The 12,207-nt window shown below is 34.5% G+C and overlaps 1 protein-coding gene across 8 annotated transcripts in view; it reads left to right on the top strand.

The window, feature by feature from the left end:
* The window catches only part of Nav3 (neuron navigator 3), an 802,778-nt gene that overhangs the window by 543,771 nt on the left and 246,800 nt on the right, over positions 1 to 12,207 (top strand). For all 8 annotated transcript variants that reach the window (XM_046465096.2, XM_058585776.1, XM_046465095.2 and 5 more), the window contains 2 exons: positions 10,569 to 10,686; positions 11,296 to 11,348. In XM_046465096.2, the coding sequence (XP_046321052.1) occupies positions 10,569 to 10,686; positions 11,296 to 11,348 (171 nt within the window). The remainder of the gene's footprint in view (positions 1 to 10,568; positions 10,687 to 11,295; positions 11,349 to 12,207) is intronic.

Here is a 12,207-nt window from a genome sequence, read left to right as displayed (position 1 = left end):
CACACACACACACACACACACACACACACACACATACATATATACATACATACATGGAGTGTAACTTACTCTAATTAGGATCCCATTCTTATGGTTGTACATGATGGGAAGTTACACTGGTCATGTATTCACATATAAGGATAGGAAAGTTATATCTGATTCATTCTACTGTCTTTTCTATTCCCATTCCCCTTCCTTCCCTTTGTTCCCCTTTCTCTAATCCAATGAACTTCTGTTATTCCCCTCCCTATTGTGAGTTAGCATCTGCATATCAGAGACAACATTCAGTCTTTGTTTTTTGAGATAGGCTTATTTCACTTAGTATGATATTCTCCATTTCTACCCATTTACTGGCAAATGCCATAATTCATTCTTTTTTATGGCTCAGTAATATTCTATTGTGTATAAGTATCACATTTTCTTTATCTATTCATCTGTGGTAAGGCACCTAGGTTGTTATTTTTATCTCTCCTACATAAAAATAAACTTTCACTTAAAGTCTTAATACAGGCTTCTTAATTTTACATGTGATTCCTCTTTACCTAACCTATATCTGATTCCTATTGTCTTCTTTCTAATCTTTCCATCATCTGGCAAAATAGAACTATTCTTTTTTTAAATATTTATTTATTTTTTAGTTGTAGTTGGACATAATACCTTTATTTATTTATTTTTATGTGGTGCTTAGGATCGAACCCAGGGCCTCACACATGCTAGGCAAGCACTTTACCACTGAGCCACAACCCCATCCCCTAACTATTCTTATTCTCTGAATTCACTGTGCTATATTCCATACCTCTACTCCTTTGTAGGTTCCATCATCCTTTTATGTCATGCAGAATGCTTTCCTTGTTCAAGCATGCTTTATTTATTCATTCATTCATTTATTTTATAGCATTTCTCAATCTTCAGTTGTTATATATCTTTAATAGTTGTCTTTTTCTTTCTTTGACATTTTTCAAAAACCAGTTCTCTCTTAAAATGGAATGAATTGGTCTCATAAGGAATCTTTTTTTCTGAAGTGAGAACTATTATGTGATTTTTTTTTAGTAGGAATTACATGATCAGATTTGCATTTTAAAGCAATCACTAGCTGTAGTGTATAGGAAAGTTTAATGCTCAGCCTGCCTGAACTCAGAGATCGTTTCTAGGACTGTTAGAGCAATTTGAGTGAGAGATGATGAGAAGTTCAACTAGGGCAATTACAGCAGTAATGGAGCACAAGAGTCAAGAGGTATGAGGCAGACAGAATTAACCGAACTGGGTCAGAACAAAGGTGGTAATACGGAATAACGTAAAAGAAAGTTATTAGACATCATTTCATGTTCATTCAAGAATTTACCTACCTTCATGTTCCAGCTACTGAATTTTCCATTATTATTGATGCATTAACATTCACTTTGAAGCAACTCTCAAACATAAAATTTTTTTTAAAAACTTCATGAAAAAGATCAGCATTAACTTTGGAATGAAAATTAAGAAATAAACTAGCCATGTTGAGCTATTTATTTGGTGAATATATTACTTATATTGTGACAATATCAATGTTATCAAAAGTTTTAATGAAATTGGTTCATATTTATAACACAATACACTCACTGAGAGATTTCTAGAAGCCATTTTTAGTTCTTACATAGTGAAATACCTGGAATTTGGTACTTATTGTAAAAAGTAGTACGTTTAGCTCCACTTTGGTGGCTGTAAGTCCAAACTACATGGGGCCCGCTGTGGTGAGGGCCCTCCCAGCTGTGTCACCTCATGGCAGATGGCTTCAGAACCGTGGGAATACATGCAAGAGGAAAAAGTTACCTTGCCAAAGAGGAAGGCAGAGAGACTAGGGAGTGGCCAGGCTCCTTCTTTTATATTAACCCTCACAAGAACTAACTCAGGTGTCCAGGGAGAACCATGTTAATACCTCTCCATACATCCCATGATTGGAAGGCCTCCAGTAGGCCTTGCTTCTTAGAGGACCCCACTTCCACATGATGATACTAGGGAACAAGGCTGAACCCTTGGGCCACAAGCCACATCCAAACCGTATCAGTCTACAAGAGTCACGGGAATGGACTCTCTGAATCTCTTGGTCCTCTCAGCCCTGTAATAGCAACTGGAAATGAAGCCTGTGATCAACTTATCAAACTGGTGAAGAACAGCATGTATCATGTCTTAATCCTACACTGACTTTTCCAACCTTCTTTATTGGATAGTGCCTACAATTCTTTTATTTTGGAGTCATAAAACTCAGCGCACCAAAGTACAGTTTTTAAGATTGTTCACCTCTCAAGCCACATTTTTTGCACAATAGGAAAAAAAAAAACAAAACCACACCTTATTTTTCCTTATGCAAAATAATTCAGTCACTTCTGGTTTAAAGCTCAGTCTTTGAGGAAAAGGCTCACTCAGTTCTAGATTCTTCCCTTTCACTTGTGTAGCTTTTCTCCCTGAGCTGATAGATAAGGATCAACCAGTGGGATTAACTTCAGTTATCAGAAACTCTCCCCACATCTTCTAGCTATGTCTACTTCCTGTGTCAGGTGCGTTCACCCTACCTGTTCTGAGTTCACATGCGGTAGGATCTCTACTTTCTCTCAAACAATTTTAGTTTATTTCAGAGGATTAGACACAAAAATGGATGATTTCCTAGACGGTTGTGGGAGATGTGCTTTGTGATTCTCTGTTCATGTCCAAAAGCTATTATGAAATGCAGCACAGAGAAGAGGTATGTTAGGCCTTTTCTTGGGACCTGTGTTTCTTTCGAATTCTCTTCCCAGTATTTATTTTCCTCTCTGTGGGAAAAATACCTATGTAACTGGTCACTCTACCTTAAGTTGCCATTCATGGTTTCCCTGTGTGTGCTTGGTCTTTTGCTGCTTTCTGAGATGTAGAAGTCCCATTATTGTCATTGAAATTCTGGGTTAACTCCTACCTATTAGGATGACTGTTGTGAAAAAGGTAGAAGATAACAAGTGTTAGTGCTGATGTAGAGAAAAGGGAACACTTGTACACTGTTGGTAGAAATGTACATTAGTACAGCCATTATTGAAAACATTGTGGAGGTTCCTCAAAACAATTAAAAATAAAGTTATTTTATGATTTCACCTCTGGGTAGTTACCCAAAAGATTTGAAATAAGCATTATGCAGCACTATTAATAATGGCCCAGTTATGAAATCAATCTAAATGCCCATTAGATGATGAATGGATAAAAAAACACACAGGGTATATATACATTAGAAACTACTATTCATCCATAAAAAGGAAAGAAATTATGTCATTTACAACAATGGGGATGGGATTGGAGAACATTGTGTTAAGTGAAATTAGTCAGGCCAAGAAATACAAACATTGTGTGTTCTCATGTATAGATGGAATTCAAAACAGTAAACTCACAGAAATAGAGACTAGAGTGGTAATTACTAGAGGCAGGAGACAGAGAAACTTGGGAGATTATGGTCAAAGACTACAAAACTTCAGTTAGAAAGAAAAAATAAGTATAATGATGCACACCTGTAATCCCAGGAATTTTGGAGGCCAAGGCAGGAGGATTGCAAGTTTGAGGCCAGCCTCAGCAACTTAAAAATACCCTATCTCAAAATAAAAACAGATCAAAACAAAATTAAAAACGAAGGTCGGGAATGTATTTTAGTGGTAGAGCACCACTGGGTTCAATCCTTAGTACCAAAAGGAGAAGAAAAATCTTTCTTTTTTAACATTTATTGTATAGCATTATTAATACAATTAATAGTGTATAGTACGTTGGAAATAGTTAAGTATGTTTCAAAGTTTTCCTACCACAAAATGATGAGTATTTGAGGTGATGTGTAAATTAACTTTAATTATGCCCCATTGTATTTATAGATCATAACATTGCTTAGTACCCTGTAAATATATAACTGTAATTTTGTAGTTTATAGTAAAATTAAATTTAAAAAGAGAAACTTTTTTCCCCCACATGATTTCTGTCTGCTGTCAGTTAGAAGACCCTGTATGGCTTTGCAAAGGCAATATATTGAATGTCACAGGGAGAAGTACTCTCAGGAATGTGATGCTATTGCTGGAATTTTCAGTAAAAGAAATATATAAAATAATGCAGGGTTAAAGCCAGCTCAGCTTGTGTTTAAAAATCTTCTGATTAGACTTATATATATTTTCAAGTCAGGTTACAAATTAGTGTCTTTCTAGTCAAATAAATTCTTGAGCGAATAGCTTGTGCTTTCTGTATTACTTCTCTCCATGTCATTGATTATTTATCACTTATTAAAGTTAAATCATTGTATCTCAGTGTAGCTATAATTTGCATTTCTCTAACTGGTGAAGATGTTGAACATTTGTTCATATATTTGTTGACCATTAATATTTCTTCTTCCTGAAGTGTCTGTTCAATTCCTTTGCCCATTTATTGATTGTTTAGTTTTATGGTATTAAGTTTTTTGAGGTCTTTCTAAATCCTAGAGATTAATGCTCTATCTGATGTGCAGGTGGCAAAGATTTTCTCCCATTCTGTAGGTTCTCTCTTCACATTCTTGATTGTTTCCTTTTCTGTGAAGAGCTTTTGAGGTTGATATCATCCCATTCATTGGTTTTTGATTTTAATTCTTGGACTTCAGGAGTCTTGTGGAGGATGTTGGTTCCTAAGCCAACAGGATGGAAAGTTGGGCCTGAAAGAACAAACAAGGCTCGTAGTCGGAGAAAATGCCCGTTTATTGAGGAACAGCTCTGCATATTTATAGAGCCGGGGGTGGTTTGACAGTTATGACAGTTTAATGGTTGAACTGTTTGACATTTGGCATAGGGTGCTTTCTGATTGGTGGGTAAGAATCATGTGAGCCAGCAGGGCTACTCTGATTGGTAAGTAAGGATCATGTGAGCCAGCAGGGCTAGTCTGATTGGTGGGTAAGGATCATGTGAACCAGCAGGGCTAGTCTGATTGCTGGGTAAGGATCATGTGAACCAGCAGGGCTCACCATTGGACAGCTCTTCTCGGGAGATGGGGAAGTTAGTCTTTGGAGCCGGGTTGACTCCCAACAGGGCCTATATTTTCTTCTAGTAGGCACAGGGTCTCTGGTCTAAGGCCTAGGTCCTTGATCTACTTACAGTTGAGTTTTGTGCTGTGTGAGAGATAAGTGTTAAATTTCATTCTTCTACATCTGGCTTTCCTGTTTTCTTCAACAGCACCATTTGTTGAAGAGGCTATCTTTTCTCCAATGTATGCTTATGGTGCCTTTGGGTTCATTTCTGTGTCTTCCATTCTGTTCCATTTGTCTTTATGTCTGTTTTGATGCCAGTACAACCATAAGAATGGGATCCTAATTAGAATCAGTTATACCCCAAGTATGTATAATATGTCAAAATATACTCTATGTCATATATATCTCCAAAGAACAAATTTTCAAAAATTTTTTTTAAAAAATGAAATCATTGTATCACATTGAAACATGCACCTCAGAGTCATGTATGGAATAACAAATGATTGTAATTATTTTTATATGACTTGAGTGGTAGGTTACTCATAAAATGCTCATCAAATACTAAATAATTCTTAAAACATTTAGGAGCTGTTTGCTGTGATAAAGGCTGTATGTTACATCATCAGTAGTAAAAAATAAATCATCACCAACTGATATTTAGGACTCTATGGAGAATCAAAGTCTACCTTCTGCTTTGTTTTGCAGTGAGTTTCACTGCACAAAAGCAATATGGTGCTGTATGTTATCATCTTCTGTTTGCCATCTCATTTTATATGAAAAGTGAGCTTTGTAAAATCAATATTGTAAGGGCACAGAACTATGCTCAGAAGTCATTACTACTTGCAGCAATTTTTCTTGATTAGTTAGGTTCATTATATTTGGAGAGATAGCTAAGTTTAAGGATTCAACAATGGTAATGGCTCACATTAAAATTAAACTTCTCATTAAAATTAATGTACATATATTTCAAATTAAAGCAATGGACTAGTAATAATATTTTAACATTTAACAAATGTATATCAAGTTAAAGGCCCGATTCCTAAGTTTGAATTCATTCAGTCCTCACAATAATCCCACTTAGAGATAAGAATATTATTGCCATTTAATAGATGAGGAAACTGACATTGAATGAAAACAGATGTTTAGTCAGTATCCACTGGGGTATTAAATGGCACTGACATTTAATGATAATGAATGTTCCCCTAAAGAATGCATGCCATTGTATAATAGGCCCTAAAATTCATATTGAATAATATGTAAAATATGCTGTAGTACCTTTGATTTTTATTATTTTGTTATTTTTAATTAGTATAAATGAAGTATCATATATACAGTTGTACTAAAATTTCTAAGTAACCCTTTAGTAAATGTAATTTCATTAATTCTCTTAATTTTTCTGATATATATACTATTATTGAGACGAAATTCATGTTTATAACATTACATTTAATCAAAATATTTGAAGAAAATTGCTTTAGATATTTGACCTTTGATCAAAACACAGATAAATAAAATCCCAAATGACCCACTTACAGAAAATATAGAACATTGAGTGGTGATTAATTTAATATTATTTCCAATGATACCCATTCTTTATTTAAAATTCATAATTATTTCATAGCATAAGTTTACAAAATATATGATCACACTCTTTATAATTCATTCAACTGAAGGTAAGAGGTTAAATACTCATGATTTTTTTTGTGTATGTGTGTGTTAATTAACCAAGGACAACTTTTTAGTTCAAACCCCCAAACAGAACATAATTTCACTATTATTTTGTATTCATGTGAACAACTGATTCTAAATAAAGTTGACAAGGTTGTTTATACTCTATTTTATCAGAGAACTACAGAAATTTTACTAATGAATTTTAAATACATTAATATACCAGGTTTACTATGCTTTAATACTGTCTCCTTAAGGATATACTCCACTGGGCTGGGGATGTGGCTCAAGTGGTAGCATGCTCGCCTGGCATACCCCCGGTGCTGGGTTCGATCCTCAGCACCACATAAAAATAAAGATGTTGTGTCCACCGAAAATTAAAAAAATAAATATTAAAAAATTCTCTCTCTCTCTTTAAAAAAAAAGATGTACTCCACTTTGTCCACTCTTTTATTTATCTTACATACATAAAATCTAAGAAGAAAGCGAAATATAAATATGAGTATGTATGTATGTATGTATGTAATATTTTAAAAGAAAGAGCATGTTTATGTGTTGCTTTGTAATCATTTCATATTTTACTTCTAGATTATAACATCCCCTTTAATGACACTAGTTTCCCTTTTCTCTGATTTCATTGAACAATGGCAAGTTTCTTTTACTTCTAGAAGATACATGTGTTTATTATAAATAATTAAATTTTAAAAGTGTATGAGACTTTTTAAGTAGAAATTTTCTTTCAGTTAATTTACTTAGTCATTGATTTCTCTCATTGCCACCAAAGTTAGAATTATAGTCTATTAAGAGATACTGGACAAGTTAAAGCCTTTAAGCTTGGGATTGGAAGAAATCCTGGAAGAAGTAAAAAGTGATTTTTGCATTAAATCAGAAGCTTCCCTTATAAGATTTTCAAGCCAACTAACTGGCTTTCCATCTGTTTTCTACCTGTTTTAGGAGATATTTGGATAAAGGCTAAGTAACCATTGACATACACTTAGAGAATGAAAGTATTCTTGTTTATATTATCAATGAATTCCACTCTGTGTTATTTAAATAAGTATTTTTTCCATAATTGAATGCCTTCATTAAACAAAATTCATGCAACGTAGAAGTGGTGTCTCAATAGAGCCGTTCCAGGACTGGATGAGAACATGGCCGCCTCAGACTTACATAGATTCTCCTGAGTTCAGGTGGCCCGACAGATCTGTGCCCCCTGTGAACTGGAAGATAAAAGGAGTCAGAGATAAGAGTAGTTCCAGAAGAAAACAAAATCAAACAAACAAACAAAAACCCCAATTTCCTCAGTCTATTGCCAGTCTTCTAATTATTTATACACTGTGAAACAAAAACTTTCACAAGTATCTGTTGGAAAGGTATCATAGCAAAATAAAGCTAAATGCCAAGATGCTGGAAATGATGGCAGTGATTTCTTCTTAGGATTAACCCTGTGACATATGCTTTATAGGCACTGTCTTATTTACTCCTCACATAATGATGTAATGTATTATTATCATCCTGAAATAGAGATGAGAAATCAAAGGTTATAAAGGCTAAATAACTTGCCTGAGGTCCCAGCAGTAGTAAATGGTCTGATGGGCTTCAGAGCCAGCTCCATCTGACTCCCCAATTCATTCTGCTCATCCTTATGCTTCTTTTAACATTAAGCCATGGCACTTGTGGCTCCTGCCTATGGAGAAACTGGCACGAATGAAGTTTGACTGAACCCAAAGTTTATAGTAGAAAGGCAAAGAATTCTCTCTCTTTAATGATGTGTAGATGCACATCATCAAAAGAATATTTGAAGTTCTGAACAATATAAAACCTTACACACACACACACACAGACACACACATACACACACAGCACTATACAACCATACAAATATAACATAGTCTTAGTTAAGGAAAATGACCACCAAATAAAGAGCATTTAACTGTAAACCATGAGTTTATGTTCTAATTTGGGAGACAATCATACAAGAAATTTTCTTTACACTTTAATGTATTCAATTTAGAGATCATGGATATATCCTATATATTATCATGTAAATGGGTGCATCCAGTTATTCACATCTTTCTGGAAATTTAGCCATTTCTAGATATGCATTAGAAGACACTCTGTTTTCTAAAGCAAATACTTTCTTTTTTCTGTTGTAATTTTAGGATGTTTTTACCTAGGATCTATTTTTTTTAAAAATTTCACAATCCCAATTCTAGGTTTTGGTCTTATAAAAATACAATACACACATGTGTATATATATCCACACATGTGTATATATACAGTTTGGATAGATACAGATATGTATGGCTGTCTCTTACAACTTATATGTAATAAAGGCATATTTAAACAAATTAGATGTTTTTCAACAGGAGATTGTTTAACGTATCATGTAATATCAAAAATAGTGAAATCAATATATGTGAATGGGATTTCGAAGAACCATTAAAATATTATTACATAAAAAATTGAAATTGCAAGATGATACTATATGTACAATTTGAGTCATATCCAGTTAAAAATTCCATTGTGTGTGGGGGAAGGGGGTGATCTGGGTGTATGTTTACATACTGTGCTATAGAATGGTAAGTTATGGTGTAGACATACCAATTCTAGAACTCTTTATGCCGAATTATTCACAAGTGGACAGGGGCTTCAAGTTGTAGGAAAACTTTCACTTTTAAGTTCTATACATCTGAGTTATTTATTTCTTGCAAAATTATCTATTATAAATTTAAAAAAATAGTTTGCATAATTTGCTTGGCACTCCTTGTTCATGAATATGACAACTCATCTTTTCAGTACAATTTGTCTTAGCTTTAGGCATAAAGTCACAGAGTTTATGGTCTGTCTTACATTCTTTTGCCCCTCTGCCTTTCCATATTTTATACTCTCTGTGGAGAATCCCTTACCTTCACTTCTCATGGTCGGGTTCCATTATGTTCCCAGATCTAATTCCAGTGCTTCTATTAACATTTTATGTGTATATTTCTTATTTATTTTCCCTCTTCCATTCTCATTTCAGATTTTTCATTTTTGTTACATCACATCCTGGTCTGCCTTGTACTAAACTAAAATATCCATATGAGCCATGCATGAAATTGAAATATCTTCATGCTTATTTCTTTCTTCTATGGTTATGTTATCATTATATTGCATTAATAGGTAAAAATTAGTAACAATTATTTTTGTGAAATGTTTGAACAGTTTCAGCTTTTCCTTATATTCTGATCTGTTGCTGAAGAGTCACCTCCAATCTATGTCAAATTGCCAGCCTTGTGGCTTGCAATCTGCTTCTCAGTTCTATATTGTAATTTATGTATTATAACTACATTGGCTGCCTATGTTCTCTAATATAAACACATTTCAAGAGGCTTAAATGAGAGATGACAGTCCAAACAAAGTATCTTAGACAGGAAGGCATTTGTAATTATTTTATAAAACGATGCCAAAATATTGTCATATACAGTATCTCATATGACAAATTCAATAAAGTCTCAGAGAAAAACACAAAACTTTATAAAGTTCCTGTGTAAATCAGTCCAGGTGGCTTCCTTTTACATTGACAGGCAGGATTATTTTCAAAAAAAATAGGAGAAGGAGAGAGAGAGAGAGAGAGAGAGAGAGAGAGAGAAACCCAAACTGATCTGCTATAGAAGTTTCCTCAGTAGTCATCCAGGAAGGGGAGTTTTGCTCTGTCACAAGTGACTAGTCCCTGATTTTGAAAGCGTGAATCATCCTCCTTTGAAACAAGAGATAAGTGGGGGAAAGAACTGTTTCAAAATTATTTTACAACTATTTCCTTTTGAGCTATGACTTCTTAAACTGGAATGTGATCCAGAATAGCTTCCCTTTGGATCCACCATTTGTCTTAAGAATTTTTATTGTCTCTCTTTTCCCTCTCCCATCTCACTTCTTCCCTCCCTCTGTTCATCAGATTTACACTGACTGGGCCAACCACTACCTAGCAAAATCAGGCCACAAGCGGCTGATCAAGGATTTGCAACAGGACATCGCAGATGGAGTACTGCTAGCAGAAATCATCCAGATCATTGGTAAGACCTGCCCTCTGAGAGGAAGCATGAGAGTCTCTGCTCTCAACCCCTTTGGTAAATTACAGTTTAAGTAGAATGCATAGCGAATTGTTCCATGTGTCTTGGAGATGAATGTGGCTCTCCCCTGATTTAATTAAACATGTTTATGTGAGGATGTTTGAGAAGGACGGTTTGGCCATACTTTTCAATAGCTAGAATTGTATCTTTACATACACGGAATTGTCAGAAATGAATGCTTCATTAAGCCATATGTCTCCCATGTGTGCATTTCTTTAGCGGGAGCAACTCATACACTCTGAGATTCCTTGAAACTGTATCTTGATCCAGCAGGGACAATTGTGAAAGGTTTCATGTCAGCAGTCATTTGGCACAAGTGAAAGAATTAGCAGCAACTTCCTTCTCACTCATTTTTTTTTCCCCTTGATTTGTGCATGTGGAATTGGTGGCTGCTAACAAGTGTGTCCTATTGTACTTGGCTTGGGAGATCGAGTAAATTTAGCAGCAACATTTTTGCTTATTTCTTTTTAAATCTCTTTTTTTTTCTGTTTTACTTCATTGCTTAAGCATGGTGTCCTTTTTTCTCTCTTTCATTTTATTTCTTGGCTTTAGCAAATGAAAAAGTTGAAGATATCAATGGATGTCCTAGAAGTCAGTCTCAGATGGTAAGAATCATGTTTATTCTCAATATATAATGCTTATCATCATTTCCAGAATTAACTACATTTGTAAATGGGTTAGAAATTTCTTGGCATGCCCTCCTGCTTGTTTAAGAAACCATTTGATCACACTCTGTCATATGCATGAGAGTCTCTGGATTTCTATGGATACAGTTTATGCATATGATAACATGAGTACAATTAAATAACTCGGAATCCTGTATGACATATTTCCAGGTGTTTTTAGATCCTTGACTTTTGTCATTCTGATGTTCTGGATAATTTAATTCTGGTCTCTGTTCTTTATGGTTTTAAATTTCAGTTCCAGTTTTAAGTGTTACCTTTTTATCTCAACAACTATTTGTGAGAACAGTATTTGCCATGTGCATTTTAAAAATATATGAATAGTATTTATTTTGTTCATAAAGAAATCCAATGAAGCACATGGGCTGTTTGACACTATCTGAAATATTTCTGAAGCCATTGCTGTTGTAAGTTTGCTGAGCAGTGACTGGTTTTGAAATGTGATTCACAGCGTGTTCCAGAAAGCCCTCAAACTGGAGGTCTGTCTCTCCCCCAGCTATCTCTTATTTTCACCACCTAGTAAAGTTTCAAGTTTTATAATAAAATCATAGACTGATAAACTGCTGGGATAAAAATCACTTTTATAATTAAATAGCCACAACTTAATTTTATAGGACAACCTAAAACACAAATGCCTTAAGTGAAGTTTTATCATGTAGATATAATCATGAATGATAGCCACACTCCACAAGATGAGGCTTCTTTTTAGCACAGAATAGACACTTAGAATGAACTTAATAAATTCTTAATTGTCAGATACTTGGAAGAATGAAAAAAAAAA

Source organism: Marmota monax, unplaced genomic scaffold (genome assembly GCF_021218885.2).
Source record: "Marmota monax isolate L192 unplaced genomic scaffold, Marmota_monax_Labrador192_F-V1.1 WCK01_AAM20220418_F8-fsc00146, whole genome shotgun sequence".
NCBI lineage: Eukaryota > Metazoa > Chordata > Mammalia > Rodentia > Sciuridae > Marmota > Marmota monax.
The sequence above is the reverse complement of the archived record's forward strand: the minus strand, read 5'-3'. Positions and strand labels throughout refer to the sequence as shown.